The sequence below is a fragment of the Ranitomeya imitator genome, chromosome 2 (genome assembly GCF_032444005.1).
Source record: "Ranitomeya imitator isolate aRanImi1 chromosome 2, aRanImi1.pri, whole genome shotgun sequence".
Taxonomy (NCBI): domain Eukaryota; kingdom Metazoa; phylum Chordata; class Amphibia; order Anura; family Dendrobatidae; genus Ranitomeya; species Ranitomeya imitator.
In genome coordinates this window covers 309431279-309451424 of record NC_091283.1, presented here as the reverse complement: position 1 = coordinate 309451424, position 20146 = coordinate 309431279, and the positions used below count along the sequence as shown (strand labels likewise).

Genomic DNA, 20146 nt, shown 5'->3' with positions numbered 1-20146 from the left:
CCCAACCCCCCACCCCCCCACGGATCGCCGCTCTCAATAAAAAAAAAAAAGAAGTTCGGCTTACCTGCCGCGCTCCTGCTCTCTCTACGCAGCTGCAGCGTGCACTCGCCGGCGACTGACAATGACGTCAGACGCCGGCGACCTGCACTCTGCGGCTGGTGTTAACTATTGACGTGCGGGCGCGGGCCCGCACGTCAATAGCGTTAAACAGCTGTAGCGCCGGCCGCCGCTAAGGGCCCGGTTCAGCTTGCGGCTGCCGGTAGGGGCCCGGTGAGCAGGTAAGAGGGGGCCCGATGCGGGCCCCCTCTGCTCACCGGGCCCCATACGCCAGTCACGGCTGTAATGCCCTGATGGCGGCCCTGACCAGGATTACATAGTAGTGAAGACCTCTAGTGAACGCAGTCAGGCCTCTGTTTCTGAGGGATACGGAAGACCCCTGAGCCCAATCATGGGGCCTCCACCTCACCAACTGATACATGAGGACATTAATGACCAAAAGATCCTAGAACTCACCTACAAGATGATTGAGCTGTTGACTGGAGAGGTGACACTGCTGGGAATGCTGGGACATTATACAGTAAAACTATGAAGGGATCGGGGGGTGACTGTATCATTGTATGTGTCAGGTTCCTATAAGGTGTCAGGATGTCGCTGTCTATTTCTCCATGGAGGAGTGGGAGTATTTAGAATTACACAATAATCTGTATGAGGACATAATGATGGAGGTTCCCCAGCCCCTTACATCACCAGGTAATAGGATTAAATACACACAGCCTATAATTATCTGTATGTAAGGAATGAATTCAGTCCCTGTGTGTGTTTCCTCCAGATCTATCCAGTAAGAGGACAACACCAGAGAGATGTCCCCGTCCTCTTCTTCTACAGGACTGTAAACAAGAAGATCCCAATGTTCCTCAGGATCATCAGGTAGATGGAGAGAAGGTGTCCTGAGATCTCTCCTATGATGTGTAGACGACTGTGAAGGTTTTGTACTCAGTGTTGATTTATCCACCAGTATTACATGTTTCATACTGGTTTCATGAGAACGGTGGAGATGGCAGGATTAGAGCTGATTATAGATGTGACTTTCTCCAACTGTCTGTGACTTTTACAATATTTCAGGGTGAAGAGCTGACCCATATTAATACTACAGAGACATATGTGAGGGGTGATGAGCGGTGTAAAGAGGAGACTCCTACATATGAATACCCAGGTGAGTAGTGACCACTAACTACAGAGAAGTCACAGATTCTTCTCAGTCACCGGCTGTGGCTGCTTTATCAGTGGTGTAGTTCGGGCGTGGCATCATGTGATCCCCATTTTCGGGTAGAGCATAACATTCTCCTCCATCCGAAAATGTTTAAATGGCTTTGTGAAATTGTGAAAACTCTTTTGTATAGCGCTTACAACCTGCAAGTGTAAGGCGGCCAGGGTGGTAGTCGTGGCAACGAACTGTAGTGTTTCCACACCCTGGCGCCCCGCAGATGAAATACAAAATTCTTTCTGGTGTGTGTGTGTGATGTGTGCAGCACAGTACTCATTTCAGTTCCCTCGGTTTCTTTCACTCCAGCTTCAGGATTCCAGGTTCCATAAAACACTGCAGCGTCACAGTCCTTTTCAAACAGTTCAACTTTACTGATAACATGGGCACCCATCACTTTTGCAGCACATTTCACACAAAGCATCATATCTTGCACTTTCCCTGCAGACTCCATTTCCTCTATAACCGCTCCTTCTTCTCTCCCGGCAATCCATGCAATTTCTGTGGACAGTCTGCGCCCCTTCCGTACTACCTGCATCACCAGCTCCCTGTCAGCCCCTTGTCCGATTCCATCTTGCAAAGGTGCCAGGAGTTCCATCCTACTGACTCCAGCCCCAGTCGTAGACCCCAGAACCGCCCTGAGGATGATCCTATTGAGCTAATGCCCGACTGTTCTATTCTCCAGCCTGGGGCCCCTTATTGCCATCCGCATCTTTACCCCCAAGACCTGTAGCTGTCTCATACACTGCATGCATCCTGCCCTTGGCAAGGCTGCCCGGGTGTCTGTCTCTAATCAGGAAGTATCCTGATTATACTTCCCTGCTCCTTGCTGTACCTCCCCTTTAGTTAACCCCTGTGCTGCCTATCTCCTGCTCTATTCTATGATATCATCTATCACTACTGTGCCCCCATCTATTCTAGCCCCACTACACTTCTAGCCTATCCTGTATCCTATTCTAGCCCCAATCCTATAAACACTACCCATTGAGTATATTTACATATAAATATATATACAGTACAGACCAAAAGTTTGGACACACCTTCTCATTTAAAGATTTTTCTGTATTTTCATGACTATGAAAATGGTAAATTCACACTGAAGGCATCAAAACTATGAACTAACACATGTGGAATTATATACTTAACAAAAACAAAGTGAAACAACTGAAAATATCTTATATTCTAGGTTCTTCAAAGTAGCCACCTTTTGCTTTGATGACTGCTTTGAACACTCTTGGCATTCTCTTGATGAGCTTCAAGCGGTAGTCACCGGAAATGATCTTCCAACAATCTTGAAGGAGTTCCCAGAGATGCTTAGCACTTGTTGGCCCTTTTGCCTTCACTCTGCGGTTTAGCTCACCCCAAACCATCTTGATTGGGTTCAGGTCTGGTGATTGTGGAGGCCAGGTCATCTGGCGTAGCACCCCATCACTCTCCTTCTTGGTCAAATAGTCTTTACACAGCCTGGAGGTGTGTTTGGGGTCATTGTCCTGTTGAAAAATAAATGATGGTCCAACTAAATGCAAACCGGGTGGAATAGCATGCCTGCAGGAGATGTGTTGGCATGACTCGAGTCCTGGTTTCATAGATTCACTCCATGTCATAAATTACATTATGTTTTCAATCATAAGAAATTCAGATTACTGCACAATCTCTCCTGAAATGGGGGCGCTAATACTTTCTCTACTCTTCTGGTCAGGACTCAGTAGCTCCAATGGTCCACCATAAACGAGTGCAACTCCAGTTTAGTGTTGGAGTTCTCCCCTCGTACATACTTTTTTGGGGGAGATGTAACTGGAGCGACCCCAGACACAGGGCCACAGGTTACTTGGTACCGGTCCTTTCTGTCTCAATTCTGGGGTTGTCACGGTGGCTGGACCCGGTCCGTGAGCCTGCTAAGGGGCGTCCAATAAAGAGTGATGGGGCATAGTGCGAGAAATAACAAGGACACAGGGTTCAGTTTCTTTACCTTTTACTGAAGGTTTCAGGATCCTCAATCCAGGGTACTTTCAACAGGGCTGTCTGAGACCGGCCGGTCCGAAGGCACATCCAGAGTTCCCTTTGCAGGCGGAAATCAGTGTCTACCCACTAGCGCCTGTGTGTTGTAGTGCTTCCCTGCTGAGCATTCAGGATAGTCCTCACAACTTCTGTTCTCGTTCATTCTAGATCTTTCTCTTCTCTGTCCCCCAGGTATGTTATGGCTAGGACGCACCTTTATGACAGGTAGGCCTGGAGTTATTCTGGAACCCTAGTGTCGCCCCTCTCCCACGATTGCCTCCTATGTCCTTCTTAGGTGTCGTATGGTAGACAGCCAACCTGTAATTAACTGTCCTGCCGCTGTTTGAAGTAATGCGTGGAGACTGTTACTTCTTCTGTGCTCCGGCCACCGACTATGCGCCTCAGAAACATGTTGCCGTTCTCGGGGCACGACTCCTACTGGATCTCCTTTATGCTGATCTCGTTTCTCACTGTTCCACAATATCCTTCCTTTCTTGTCTCTTTCTTAGATTACCGCCGCAAGGTTGTGCAGGCGTGGTTCCGTAACAATCTGTCCTTTCACTAGGTACCTGCCAGATTTCCCAGTTCTGGCAGGTCCTCCCTGGAGCTCTCCCAGGTCTCGTTCTCCCTAACTTCCTGTCCGACCCCTAGTTTTACCAATGTGAGAAGTGGCCCAGTAAATAAGCCTTTTGCTCCCCCTAGTGGCCGGAGTGTAAAGTGTAGTGTGTGCTTGTTGATACCTGGTCAGTAGAACTCCTTTAGTGCCATCAGACGTACCATCACTCCCCTTAGTGGCAGAGCGACGTTACTGCAACGACCAGATCTCTGGGGCGCTGCATAACATAGAACAAAAAATATGTTTTTTTTTTTTTACATGTTCATTCTGGTTGATACTTTGATTGTGGTAGGATCAGCCTGCCTCAGTTAGGTGAGTTTGTAAGTTTGGAACTCCCTGGTATCTTTTTTTTTTTTTAAAGTCTCCATTACCTCTTCCAAATGTGCGAGATCTAAATTGAAGATGCCCCAGCTCTGCAGTATTATAAAAAGTTCTCTTTAAATGTCTAATATTTTTTTCTTGAATCTCATCTGATAGAAAATATTGGCCTTATGATAGTTTAGATTGCCAAGAGCCACCGAGCACCATACTCTAATTACTCCAGAGAGTTGATACCACTACTCATATTTTACTGATGAAGACTGTTGAGTTTGAACATTTTGATAGATGTTATTGTCCATAGTCAGTTTTTGACTACAGTAGTTACTGCCCAACATACTCCCATTTTTCACATCTGACATGTCGCTTTTTGTGGTGATAAGTTTAGAATTCTTCACAAAGGATAATAGGAAACAAATGGACCTTACAAATTATTTTCCAACCTCTCTTGAATCTAACAATACCCTGTATATGGTTGTACGGTTGTACACTACTGTCTGGGCACATGGCAGGGTTAAGAAGGGAAGGAGCACCATTTAGCTATTTGAATGCATATCTTGTTGGAATAGATTCCAGACACAATGTATTGGTTACCTGGCAGCTCAAAATGTGGCTACCACAATCAGGCTTGGCACTATCTACTCAGCTTTGAAGATCCCAAGGATTGCCTTGCTCAACATTCTTTACATGGATCTGTTCTTACACAAAGATCCCTAGGCTTGGGCCATGGTGTTACCTGCTGTTCTGTGGAGTGAGGTGGGATGACGAATAGTCAAGTAGTTGGGTCAGATCCACGAGGGCAGAGAAAATACAAAATCATAAGAAGCAAGATTAAGGGGTCACAGCAGCTTAGCACAGAGAGGACTGAACCAGAAGAGAACAAGGCTGTATCTGGCATCTTCCTGCAATTTGCTTTGAGCTTTAGTAGGGTGGGGTGCTTTCCAATTGGTGAAAGCAGGAAGCAGATTACTCCAGATGGACAGCACACACACCCATAATGCCTGACTGGATGGTACTTGTCACGGGGCTACCGCTACAGAGAGGTTCCAGAGAACCGCAGCGCTCTGGGCCTCGTTCACACACAGTGAACAGAAGCTCTTCACCTGTGTTCTGGCCTTTGTGCCAGCAGTGCAGGAGTTAACCTTATTGCTGAGAGCTGGGTCTCTCTCAGCTGAAGTGGATTTTGTGATCTGTTCCTCTATATAGACCCAGTCCTGACTTCAAGCTATTGTCAGTGATCAGTTCTACTGCCCGGCTTGGAGGTTGAAGGAGCGTAGTGTTCGTGTTGGAGGTTTATTTAGAGATTGGTGTCTGCTGTTTTGGTTGCATGTTAAACCTGTTTTCCTTCCTAAGTTTATTCCTTCTCTTCCCATCTCTGTGTTTCCTCTGTGGTTGTGTGAGCATTTGGTGAGTTTGAGACTTTTAGTTACCTTGTCTGTATACCCTGTTATTTGTTGTATTATTACACTGGTGCAGTCCACCTCCTTTGGGGGAGAGGGGGCCACTGATAGGGCCTGCACAGGAGACAGGGATACGCTGGCGGCTCGGGCCTCCTAACCATCATAGGTACCCCCGAGATAAGGGAAAGCCAGTGCCCCATTAAAGTGGTAGGGACAGGTGCGGGTCCAGTATGCCGTCCTGCCCCTTTATCGCCGCTTACAGCGTGACAGTACTACAGTTCACAGCAACCCTAATCTAAGTGGCTGAACAGAGCCTGCACAATCCAAAGCTTCTGGTTCCGATATCTCCTCCATCCCCAGTGCTGCCTGCAGAATGAATGAGGCCATGCCTGGTGACAGAAGTAGAGGTGGCAGATGTGGATCCCAGGCGAGATGGTACACGCCATTTTCACAAGCCTTAATATGACAAAATGCAGGAAACCAGAGCAGTTTAAAACCTCATAAAGTGACTCCATTTTGGAAATGATTGAGTCACCCCCAGGGCAGTGGGGTACTCTGTATCGGGTCCGGTCTCGAGGGGAAATGTCACGGTGGCTGCGATCCGGTCCGTGGCCCTGGGCCTCAACGTTAAAGGGGAACGGTCTTTTAAAGGAAAAGTGTCTAAAGTCTGTTGTGATGCCACCTTTGGTGTTCGGTCAATAGTGGGACCGACGCTGCATTAAAGGTGTCCTCTGGGGGATGTGTTGCATGTGGGTGCCTTACCTGGTGAAGAGAACTCCCTTGCCTCTGATCATGTCATTACCTTCCCCGAAGGAAAAGCAACATCACTGTAGCAACCGGTTACCTGGGGTGCTACATTAACCTTCAGTGAATTAATCTATAGTAGTGACTATTTTGACTCCACAGCCACTTTCCAAAAATTAGCGCGCAGTGGATGTTGGAGAGTGAAAACTGTGAATATACCATTTTATTGCTCACCACATAGTGCCCAGATTGTGCTCCAAGAGACACACACCGTAAATTAAGTGGGTTCTTCTCACAATAATAATGACAACTACATGGGTCCTAATTTTGATTTGGGCACACTGAAAGGCTCAGAAGCGATGGGAAGATTTGACTTTGTGAAAATGGATATAGATGGATTGGTTTATAAAAGTCATATTGCTATTTGAACATTTCCATTGAAGAAGAACTCGCCACCTCTCGTGGCAGCCTGTTCCACTCATTGATCACCCTCACTGTCAAAAGGTTTTTTCGAATATCCAATCTGTGTCTCCTCCACTTCAGTTTCATCCCATTGCTTCTAGTCTTTCCTTGTGCAAATGAGAATAAATCAATAAAGCTATTTTTACATACCGCATATACTCGAGCATAAGCCGACCCGAATATAAGGCGAGTCACCTAATTTTACCTAAAAAAAGTGGGAAACTTATTGACTCGAGTATAAGCCGGGCAGGGGCGGATTATCAGAGGGTCAATATGGGCGGTAGCCCAGGGCCCAGTGGTCTGGGGGGGCCCTGGGCTACCGCACAGATTGACCCTCTGATGATCATCTGTGAATGCCGCTGCCGGCGGCCGCCGCCGGCGTTTATGTGCCCCTGCCGTAACCGGTGGGCAGAGAGAGGGGGCCCGCATCGGGCCCCTTCTCATCTGCTCACCGGGCCCCTTCCGGCGCTGCGGCGGTTTCCTATTGATGTGCGGGCGCGCGCCCGCACGTCAATAGTTAACAACAGCCGCCAGCCAATTGGAGGCTGGCGGCTGATGTCGGCCGCAGGCGCACACGTCGCCGGCGTCTGACGTCATTGTCAGTCGCCGGCGAGTGTGCTCTGTTGGAGGGAGCTCGTCGCTGGAGCGAGGACAGGTGAGGAGTTTTTTTTTTTTTTTTTTATAACGGTGGACACACACTGAGGGCAATGCTGGAGGACACTGGGGCAGATTGCTGGAGGACACTGGGGCAGATTGCTGGAGGACACTGGGGCAGATTGCTGGAGGACACTGGGGCAGATTGCTGGAGGACACTGGGGCAATGCTGGAGGACACGGGCAATGCTGGAGGACACTGGGGCAGATTGCTGGAGGACACTGGGGCAGATTGCTGGAGGACACTGGGGCAGATTGCTGGAGGACACTGGGGCAGATTGCTGGAGGACACTGGGGCAATGCTGGAGGACACTGGGGCAATGCTGGAGGACACGGGCAATGCTGGAGGACACTGGGGCAATGCTGGAGGACACTGGGGCAGATTGCTGGAGGACACTGGGGCAGATTGCTGGAGGACACTGGGGCAGATTGCTGGAGGACACTGGGGCAATGCTGGAGGACACGGGCAATGCTGGAGGACACTGGGGCAATGCTGGAGGACACTGGGGCAGATTGCTGGAGGACACTGGGGCAATGCTGGAGGACACGGGCAATGCTGGAGGACACGGGCAGATTGCTGGAGGACACTGGGGCAGATTGCTGGAGGACACTGGGGCAATGCTGGAGGACACTGGGGCAATGCTGGAGGACACTGGGGCAGATTGCTGGAGGACACTGGGGCAGATTGCTGGAGGACACTGGGGCAATGCTGGAGGACACTGGGGCAATGCTGGAGGACACGGGCAATGCTGGAGGACACTGGGGCAATGCTGGAGGACACTGGGGCAATGCTGGAGGACACTGGGGCAATGCTGGAGGACACTGGGGCAGATGGCTGGAGGACACTGGGGCAGATGGCTGGAGGACACTGGGGCAGATTGCTGGAGGACACTGGGGCAATTCTGGAGGACACTGGGGCAATGCTGGAGGACACTGGGGCAGATTGCTGGAGGACACTGGGGCAGATTGCTGGAGGACACTGGGGCAATGCTGGAGGACACTGGGGCAATGCTGGAGGACACTGGGGCAGATTGCTGGAGGACACTGGGGCAGATTGCTGGAGGACACTGGGGCAATGCTGGAGGACACTGGGGCAATGCTGGAGGACACTGGGGCAGATTGCTGGAGGACACTGGGGCAGATTGCTGGAGGACACTGGGGCAGATTGCTGGAGGACACTGGGGCAGATTGCTGGAGGACACTGGGGCAATGCTGGAGGACACGGGCAATGCTGGAGGACACTGGGGCAGATTGCTGGAGGACACTGGGGCAGATTGCTGGAGGACACTGGGGCAGATTGCTGGAGGACACTGGGGCAGATTGCTGGAGGACACTGGGGCAATGCTGGAGGACACTGGGGCAATGCTGGAGGACACGGGCAATGCTGGAGGACACTGGGGCAATGCTGGAGGACACTGGGGCAGATTGCTGGAGGACACTGGGGCAGATTGCTGGAGGACACTGGGGCAGATTGCTGGAGGACACTGGGGCAATGCTGGAGGACACGGGCAATGCTGGAGGACACTGGGGCAATGCTGGAGGACACTGGGGCAGATTGCTGGAGGACACTGGGGCAATGCTGGAGGACACGGGCAATGCTGGAGGACACTGGGGCAGATTGCTGGAGGACACTGGGGCAGATTGCTGGAGGACACTGGGGCAATGCTGGAGGACACGGGCAATGCTGGAGGACACTGGGGCAGATTGCTGGAGGACACTGGGGCAGATTGCTGGAGGACACTGGGGCAATGCTGGAGGACTCTGGGGCAATGCTGGAGGACACGGGCAATGCTGGAGGACACTGGGGCAATGCTGGAGGACACTGGGGCAATGCTGGAGGACACTGGGGCAGATGGCTGGAGGACACTGGGGCAGATGGCTGGAGGACACTGGGGCAGATTGCTGGAGGACACTGGGGCAATTCTGTAGGACACTGGGGCAATGCTGGAGGACACTGGGGCAGATTGCTGGAGGACACTGGGGCAATGCTGGAGGACACTGGGGCAATGCTGGAGGACACTGGGGCAGATTGCTGGAGGACACTGGGGCAGATTGCTGGAGGACACTGGGGCAATGCTGGAGGACACTGGGGCAATGCTGGAGGACACTGGGGCAGATTGCTGGAGGACACTGGGGCAGATTACTGGAGGACACTGGGGCAGATTGCTGGAGGACACTGGGGCAATGCTGGAGGACACTGGGGCAATGCTGGAGGACACTGGCAGATGGCTGGAGGACACTGGCAGATGGCTGGAGGACACTGGGGCAGATGGCTGGAGGACACTGGGGCAGATGGCTGGAGGACACTGGGGCAGATGGCTGGAGGACACTGGGGCAGATGGCTGGAGGACACTGGGGCAATGCTGGAGGACACTGAGGCAGATTGCTGGAGACACTGGGGCAATGCTGGATGACACTGGGGCAGATTGCTGGAGGACACTGGGGCAATGCTGGAGGACACTGGGGCAATGCTGGAGGACACTGGGGCAGATTGCTGGAGGACACTGGGGCAATGCTGGAGACACTGGGGGAAATGCTGGACATACTGGGGCAGATTGCTGGACACACTGGTGGTAATATTCTGGACACACTGTCTGGGGGCAATGCTGGACGCACTGGGGCAGATTGCTGGACACACTGGGGGCAATATGCTGGACACACTGGGGGTAATATGCTGGACACACTGGGGCAGATTGCTGGACACACTGGGGCAGATTGCTGGACACACTATCTGGGGGCAATGCTGGACACACTGGGGGCAATATGCTGGAGACACTGGGGCAGATTGCTGGACACTGGGGCAATATGCTGGACATACTGGGGCAGATTGCTGGACACAATGGGGGCAGGACTGGAGGCATGGGCAGAATGTAGACACGGGGCATGATTGGAGACACGGGGCAGAATTAAAGACATGGGGCAGGATTGGATCATGGGGCAGGATGGATACGATGGAGACATATGGGGCAGGATGTGGAGATCATATGGGGTAGAATGGATACTCATGAGGGCAGGATGCGAGAACATATGGCTGGAGCCAGGAATGAGACACACAGGGCCAGGATGTGGAATATTATTACCATAGGGGCTAATTAAGGGATATTATTACTGCAGTGATGTATTTATTTTATTTTTTGAGTATACTGTTTTAAATGGGGGTCGGTCCTGTTACTGTGCAGAGTGACACTATATCGCCTTTTTTTCTTCATGTGGTGTAATGTAGAAGTTGTGAAAAATTAAGTAATGTGTTCTGCAAGCGGAGCTCGAGATAACTGTGTTATTTCCTGCAGAAACGAGTCCTGGCTGGAAGAAATGATGGCGGTCTGTGCTGGCTGAAAGATGAAGGACTTCACCTAGAGACGTCACTGGTGAGTCAGTGTTACCTATACACTGACACTATACACTGTATACTATATAGAGCTCCTGTGTATAATACCACCAGTGATCTCTGTATTACCTCTACACAGACACTGCGTACTAAGTACAGATCTCCTGTGAATACTGGCACTTATGGTGATATTATTGTGTTGTTGTTTTTTACTGATCAGTATTGTAGTATTCAGTCACTATGTGGTGGTAATATGTGGTCTGGAAATGGTGTTGTGGTATTTGTCCCTTGTATGTGATATTTGGTCACCAAGTGGTGGTAATATTTGGTCTTGACATGGTGCGGTGGTATTTGTTCCTTGTATGTGATATTATTCGATCACTGTGGTTGTAATTTGTGGTCTGGTCATGGCGCGGTGGTATTTGTTCCTTGTATGTGATATTATTCGATCACTGTGGTTGTAATTTGTGGTCTGGTCATGGTGCGGTGGTATTTGTTCCTTGTATGTGATATTATTGGTCAAAATATACCTAAATTGTATTGCAGATTCTAACAAATATTTAATAGGTTACAGTAGAGTAGGGCCCGGCCATTTTTCTGGAATAATCTGGTTCGGGTATATCATGACCCCCGTCACATGACCCCCGTCACATGACCCCCGTCACATGACCCCCGTCACATGACCCGGGGGGAGGGGGGGCCCACAGTGTCTGAACAGCCCAGGGCCCTGGCTACCCTTAATCCACCCCTGAAGCCGGGTATGCATTGTCTCCTCATCCCTATCCTTGTATGCGTGGCTCCTCATTCCTATCCTTGTATGCATGGCTCCTCATCCATATCCTTGTATGCAAGGCTCCTCATCCCTATCCTTGTATGCAAGGCTCCTTATCCCTATCCTGGTATGATTGGCCCCAGTCCTATCCTTGTATGCATGGCCCCATTCCTATCCTTGTATGCAAGGCTCCTCATCCCTATCCTTGTATGCAAGGCTCCTTATCCCTATCCTGGTATGATTGGCCCCATCCCTATGCTTGTATGCATGGCCCCATCGCTATCCTTGTATGCATAGTCCCATCCCTATCCTTGTATGCACGGCCCCATCTCTATCCTTGTATGCACGGCCCCATTCCTATCCTTGTATGCACGGCCCCATCCCTATCCTTGTATGCACGGCCTCATCCCCATCCTTATATGCACGGCCCCATCCCTATCCTTGTATGATTGGCCTCCATCAAAAAACATTAAAAAATAAACCATTACACTTACCTTCCTTCGCTCCCCCGCAGCGTCTTGTCTCGATGCCAACAGCTGCTTTACGTTTGTAAGCATTGCATGGCAGGGACGTCATGCGCTGCTCACAAGCAGAGCACGACTTCCGGAATACTCACCGCTCCCAACGCCGAAACTGTGTGTGTGGGGCAGTGAGTATTCAGTAGCGCACACAGCGTCAACCGCCAGGCGGTCATGTGTGCCACTACTTAAGAGAAATTAATTTTCAGAATAAATATTCATCTCTGTTAAGTAGCGGCACACGTGACCTTCCGGCAGCTGCAGGACCGGCTGCTGCAGCTGACACTGCACGAGCTTTTACAGAGAAATGAATATTAATTTCTTTTTAGCAGCGGGCACCGCAGTTAGCTGCAGCAGCCGGGTCCTACCTCTGTGACCCGCTGCTCTGCCACTACCTCTCCCCCTCCATGTTCTGGACACCTCACTCGAGTATAAGCTGAGGGGGGTGATTTCAGCACAAATGCTGAAAACCTCTACTTATACTCGAGTATATACATCAACTTACCATTTTTACAGACAGTTTTAGGAGAAATGTTCAAAAATATAAAGTTCTAGGATATTTTATTGAAAAATAATTGGTTTTATTCTTGACAGATGACTGTACCTGGAGATCAGAGGGACAGCTGACATCTTCAATTTTAAAATCAGATGATCTTGAGATCTCACAGGATATAATTGAAGTGAATGCCATTAGTATATCTGGAGTATCATCCCTTCACAGCAAAGATCTGCCATCTGATTCACTACCGGCTACTGAGGAAAATCAAAGACCCAAAAGAGGACTTGAAAAACAAACTGCTCCTAAAGCAAGGAAGTCTTTTTCATGTTCAGAATGTGGGAAATGTTTTAACTGGAAACATCATCTTGATCGACACCAAACAATCCACACAGGAGAAAAGCCTTTTTCTTGTTCAGAATGTGGGAAATATTTTAATAAGAAAAGGCATTTCGATTACCACCATAGATCTCACACAGGGGAGAAGCTTTTTTCATGTTTAGAATGTGGAAAATGTTTTATGACGAAATCAACTCTTATGGAACATCAGAGACGCCACGCAGGGGAGAAGCCTTTTTGCTGTTCAGAATGTGGAAAATGTTTTGTGACAAAATCACATCTTGTTAGACACCAGAAACTCCACACAGGGGAGAAGCCTTTTTTCTGTTCAGAATGTGGAAAATGTTTTGTGACGAAATCACATCTTGTTAGACACCAGAACCTCCACACAGGGGAGAAGCCTTTTTTCTGTTCAGAATGTGGAAAATGTTATGTGACAAAATCGGATCTTGTTAAACACCAGAGACTCCACACAGGGGAGAAGCTTTTTTCATGTTCAGAATGTGGAAAACGTTTTGTGAAGAAATCAGATCTTGTTAGACACCAGAGAACCCACACAGGAGAGAAGCCTTTTTCATGTTCAAAATGTGGGAAATGTTTTATCCAGAAAACGCATCTTTATAACCACCAGAGACTCCACACAGGAGAGAAGCCTTTTTCATGTTCAAAATGTGAGAAATGTTTTGTCCGGAAATCGGATCTTGATAAACACCAGAGAACCCACACAGGGGAGAAGCCTTTTTTTGTTCAGAATGTGGAAAATGTTTTTTGACAAAATCAGATCTTGTTAGACACCAGATCCTCCTCACAGGGGAGAAGCCTTTTTCATGTTCAGAATGTGGAAAATATTTTGTAGCCCTGCTCTATGTAACAGAAGCAATCAGACAAGTGCAGCTTCTAGTCTCCCATGGGGACTATTGAAGCAAGTAGATACCGTATATACTCTGTTATAAGCCGAGATTTTCAGCCCATTTTTGGGGGGCTGAAAGTCCCCCTCTCGGCTTATACTCGAGTCATACCCAGGGGTCGGCAGGGGAGGGGGAGCGGGGGCTATCTAATTATACTCCCCTACTCCTGGCGCGGTCCCTGCACGTCCCTGCTTCTTCCAGCGCTGCATATTCTTCCTGTACTGAGCGGTCACATGGTACCGCTCATTACAGTAATGAATATGTGGCTCCACCTCCCATAGGGGTGGAGCCGCATATTCATTACTGTAATGAGCGGAAACAGTGACCGCTCAGTACAGGAAGAATATGCAGCACCGAGAGAAGCAGGAACTGCAACGCGCCAGGAGCAGGTAAGAATACGGGAAGGGGGAGCGCAGCACTGCGCGATATTTACCTCTCCTCGTTCCGGTGCGGCTCCGTCATCAGCGTCCTCTGGCTGTGATGCTCAGGTCAGAGGGCGCGATGACGTTGTCAGTGCGCGCCCTCTGCTGAACGTCGGTGCTGAGGACGGAGCCGCACCGAACGAGGAGCAGGTGAAAGTGCCGGGGTCCTTAGCGACGGAGAGGTGAGTATGTGATTTATTTTTTTTTTATGGCAGCCACAGCATATGGGGCAAGTGACTGTATGGAGCATCTGTATGGGGCCATAAGGATTGTGCAGCACTATATGGGGCAAGTGAATGTGTGGATCATCTTATGGGGCCATAACGATTGTGCAGCACTATAAGGGGCAGTGACTGTATGGAGCATCTTATGGGGCCATAACGATTGTGCAGCACTATAATGGGGCAAGTGACTGTATGGATCATCTTATGGGGCCATAACGTTTGTGCAGCATTATATTGGGCAAATGTGTCTATGGAGCATCTTATGGGGCCCTTATTACCCTTTATGCAGGATTATATGGGGCTTATTTTAATATGGAGCATTTAATGGGGCCCATCAAACTTTATGGAGCATTATAAGGGGCTCCTGATTCAATATGGATATTCAAAAACATAACCTACTGATGTTTCAATTAATTTTACTTTTACTGGTATCTATTTTTACTTTTTACATTTACCGGTAGCTGCTGCATTTTCCACCCTAGGCTTATACTTGAGTTATTAAGTTTTCCCAGTTTTTTGTGGCAAAATTAGGGGGGTCGGCTTATACTCGAGTATATACGGTAGTTAACAAAAATGTTTTTAAAAATATTAAATAAAAAAATATAAAAGTTCATATCACCCCCCTCTCGCGCCATTCAAAAAAAAACAAAAAAAAACAAATATACACATATTTGGGATCACCGCATTCAGAATCGCCTGCTCTATCAATATATAAAAAGAATTTATCCAATCAGTAAACGGTGTAGCGAGAAAAAAAATTGAAACGCTGCAACATTGCAACAAAATGCAAAAATGCAATCAAAAGATCGTATCTACACCAAAATGGTAACAATAAAAACGTCAGACCGGTGTGCAAGCAATAAGCTCTCATCCAGCCCCAGGTACCATAGTAACATAGTTAGTAAGGCCGAAAAAAGACATTTGTCCATCCAGTTCAGCCTATATTCCATCATAATAAATCCCCAGATCTACGTCCTTCTACAGAACCTAATAATTGTATGATACAATATTGTTCTGCTCCAGGAAGACATCCAGGCCTCTCTTGAACCCCTCGACTGAGTTCGCCATCACCACCTCCTCAGGCAAGCAATTCCAGATTCTCACTGCCCTAACAGTAAAGAATCCTCTTCTATGTTGGTGGAAAAACCTTCTCTCCTCCAGACGCAAAGAATGCCCCCTTGTGCCCGTCACCTTCCTTGGTATAAACAGATCCTCAGCGAGATATTTGTATTGTCCCCTTATATACTTATACATGGTTATTAGATCGCCCCTCAGTCGTCTTTTTTCTAGACTAAGGGTACCGTCACACAGTGAAATTTTGATCGCTACGACGGCACGATTCGTGACGTTCGAGCGATATATCCGTGACGCTCGAGCGATATCGCAATGTCTGACACGCTCCTGCGATCAGGAACCCCGCTGAGAATCGTACGTCGTAGCAGATCGTTTGAAACTTTCTTTCGTCGTCTAGTGTCCCGCTGTGACGGCATGATGGCATGGTGTAACATATATCGTATACGATGTGCGCATAGTAACCAACGGCTTCTACATCGCACATACGTCATGAAATTATCGCTCCAGCGTCGTAGATTGCAAAGTGTGACAGCTGTCTACGACGCTGGAGCGATATTGTTACGACGCTGGAGCGTCACGGATCGTACCGTTGTAGCGATCAAAATTTCACTGTGTGACGGTACCCTAAATAATCCTAATTTCGCTAATCTATCTGGGTATTGTAGTTCTCCCATCCCCTTTATTAATTTTGTTGCCCTCCTTTGTACTCTCTCTAGTTCCATTATATCCTTCCTGAGCACCGGTGCCCAAAACTGGACACAGTACTCCATGTGCGGTCTAACTAGGGATTTGTACAGAGGCAGTACCGAAAATGGAGACGCTATGGGTCTCGGAAAATGGCAACTTTTTTTTTTTACAAACTTTGGAATTTTTTTTCACCACTTAAATTAAAAAGTTTAGTGTCTGTGAGCTTGTAATGACCTGGAGAATCATAATGTCAGGTCAGTTTTAGCATTTAGTGAACATGGTAAAAAAAAAAATAAATAAAAAACTGTTGTGGATTTGCACTTTTCTTGCAATTTCACCGCATTTGGATTTTTTTCCCATTTTCCCTTACATGGTATGGTAAAATCAATGGTGCCTTTCAAAAGTACAACTTGTCCTGCAAAAAACAAGCCCTCACATGGCCATATTGACGGAAAAATATAAAAGCTATGGCTGTGTGGATAAGGGGAGCAAAAAATGGAAACTCAAAAACATGAGGAATAAGAAGGGGTTGTCCTAGTAGTGGACAACCCTTTTAAACATCTAAAATCCCACACAGATAGCAGTCATTATTAGCGATGAGCGAGCACTAAAATATTTGAGTCAACAGGTTGCATGCTCAGCAGACGTTTCCAGGAAGACTAAGGGGGCAGGAAAATCGCTGAAATGGATGAAAACGGCGCTAAATTGGAATGAGAACAGCATGGGGAAGATGGCTGGATGCATCACTGACTCTCCGGTCGCTTTTGGGATCAATGTTGTCGGAGTAGTACGCCACTTTTAAGGAGTGACAACAAAACATCCAAAACCGAAAATAAAATGTACAGGAGGATTGGCCCCTACACACATCCGTCATTAACGGACAGGTGACGTCCCCGTTCAGTCACCCTTCCCGCTCACCACGCTACTCCTACAGCGGCGCCATCGGCTGAGGCTAACCGCTATGAACACCAGCATTTTCACGGGGTGTTGCAGCTTTGGGAGGACGCTCCCGCGTCTGATACAAGTGGACATTTGGCAGGAAACTACCACGCAAGTCCGACCACCCTTTACAGGACCACACGTGCACCTGTAAGTGGCTCTCAGCGCAGCAATCTAACTTTTACTGTTCATTTATTTCTCGGTTTTAAAGCAGTTTTACACACCACACCTGTCGGATTGCCTGCTGCTTTGGCTTCAGGCACGTTGTGACTAGCGCCATTGTGATTTGCTGGTTCAGCATTTGCATTACGAAAATAAAATGTGTTTTCCAAGTAAAAACATTTGTTCTTGTATATAAGGCAATTTAAAAAAGAGAAAAAATAAGCTTCCTTCACCCTGTAGTTTGTGTTTACACGTAGCCTCTTTGCTGCATTTTTCCATTTTCTCATTGCTTTCAATGGTGAAAAAAACATTCATTGTAAATGTAATTTTAATATTTTAATACCTTATCTGGACATGTGGTGTGTGACATAGTGAGACACATCCTGTTTACTTTATAAAGGGACTCTGAAAATCCAAAATCATATGCGGACAATGCAAGAACTTCCAAAAATTAGTAGGAAGAGGGACTCTGATACACCCTGTATTAGACATAAAGGAGGGTCTCATAAACATTCTTTTAAAATTGTTAGATAGTGGGACTTCTAGACTCATAAAGTTTATGCACTAAGTGCAAGGTCTAGCAAAAATTTAAATGAGGGTGAGATGACACAGCATTTTATTTTAGTTAACCAGATGTCTATTTTCAGTAAGCCAGGAGGAATAGACTGTTATCTATATGACGACTTTTGAATTTATGCAATTGTTCTTCAGTTGGTCAAAAACCATACACTGTTGTCATGAGTCTTAAATGTTGATTTTTGATCATTTTAAATGGCTAATGTTTGCCTCTTACATCAGCTCCTATAACTTATTGTCTGCTTTCTGTGCAAGACACTGATGCAGGGTCATTAAACAATGGATGTTTGCTTAATTTATTGAATGACCATTGTGTGGGTCTTGTGGCTTGTTGACTTACAAAACAAAGGAATAAGAACTATGCAAATAGATTAGTCAAACTATACAAGATAAGCTCATCAAGTCTTCCTCTTGACCTCTGGATGCTGGCTTGAAAGACAACAATTGTGAGCTATATACGTGGGATATGCCTCTAACAATATGCATTCTGACAGCCAAGAGATCCAAAGAACCAGAGACTCTTTACATAACCACAGCTAGGAACACTTTACAGGATAGACAAAGAAACTGTATATTACAGTATTTGTACCTGCGCTTAGCCTAATAGGATACTATAGTACACATACACGGTGGGTAATTACCTTGTAGGTGGAGAGAAAGTAGTAAGTCCGTCTGGGGCGTGTATGACGAGACTGGGATTGCTGGTGTGCAGGGACTAGAGTGGGAGAGCAGTAACGATATCAAAATAAATAGATGGATAAAATCACAGATAGTGTGCCACTGAGAATAGAATAAAACACAAGCGAGAAAATGTGAGCTATACGGGACTAATAAGTACCTTTATAGCAAGTCACTCATATAGAGCTATAAAACAATAAAAGGGGGGGAGGGCTAGTGAACTAACACCCCGGACAGTGCACAACCTGACATAGATAGTATGTGTGTATATGTAACTCCAGTTGGTGCTTCAGGTATATAACAAGTGGAGATCCAGTACCTGTCGTATGAATAACCACAGGGAGGAAGTAGGTAAAATTGCACTTAAGGAGTCCGTAACTTGTTAGTGATGGTAGCAAATAGAAGCGTTGTACTTAGCTCGATTAGGCGTTATCTTTGAGAAGTCCTCAGGCAGCTAATGCAGGCGCCGTCCCGGCCGGTGACAGGCGCTTGCGCGGCCTGTGTAGAGTCCTGTACGATGGACTTGTGCGCAGGACCTGCGGTGACGTTCGGGTCACGTGCTCGGGAGTCACGTGGTGCCCTTGGTGATGCTACCAACCAACGCGTTTCAGAAAATCTTCGGTTTCCTTCATCAGGGTAGGCTCCCCCTGCGCGTGCTGACTATTTATAGCGATGGTCTCCTCTCCCATAGGTTCAATTGAAAGCAAAGAGTTCCACCTCATTATTCAGGCCCCTTGGCTTTAATGTATCCAGTTCAAAGATGTGCCATCCATCTCACAAGCGCCGCTAGTATATATACTATTGTATCTTAAACTTTACAAGATAGAACCACGATCTGGCAGCTATCACAGGATGCCAGCCAGGCCCCAGCTGAAAGAATATACATCTGCTTCATTGACCATCACTGAACCCATGAATACATTTGAGGTAGTCAGGATTTGGACTCACCGGAGGCCCATGGATACATTTGTGAAAGCCAGGAATGGGACTCACCGGTCACCTGGCTCCATGGAGATGTTCGGAGAAGCCAGGTTGTGACCTTCCTGGCACCTGGCCTTGTACTTCAATGGACTGTCGGCTTCCTATTCTTGACGTTACGGGAGATGTCGAGGTAGTTGGCCCTGGAAGCTCTGAAGTCACAGCTGCTCTTATCCCAGCGAGTCAGTGGGTGAGACTGTAATTTGCACCATCTTGGGTATTTTGCTGGCACTGTTCTATGTGTTATTTAGAAGTATAAAATGAAAATAGTGGCGCAAGTGTTAAGGTTTTATTTGCAGTGAATAAGACAATTACCGGAAAACTAAATAAGTATTATGAATATTCGCGCTGATACACCTTGGCAAAAATTGAAAATTGACTGGTGAACAGTGTGAGCTAGCTTTGGGCCTTGTACCTGTTGATAAAGGGGGGAAGGGAACAGGATTAAAATACTGTAGACCTTGTGCCTATTCACACTAGTTTAATTGAAAAGTTGTGCATATAAATGCTGTTAGGTACTGTTAGATAAAAGGGCTGTATTCATTAACCCCTATTTCCACAAGAAAAAGTTATGCAATTATACACAACTAGAT

General features: G+C 47.6%; 1 protein-coding gene across 1 annotated transcript; it reads left to right on the top strand.

Moving 5' to 3' along the window:
* Positions 1-387: 387 nt before the first annotated feature.
* On the top strand, positions 388-18192 carry LOC138663385 (oocyte zinc finger protein XlCOF7.1-like). The gene is made up of 5 exons (XM_069749561.1): positions 388-544; positions 627-750; positions 830-927; positions 1123-1213; positions 12665-18192. The coding sequence occupies exons 1-5, from the start codon at positions 449-451 to the stop codon at positions 13675-13677; spliced, it is 1422 nt and encodes a 473-aa protein (XP_069605662.1). The 5' UTR covers positions 388-448; the 3' UTR covers positions 13678-18192.
* Positions 18193-20146: the final 1954 nt, after the last annotated feature.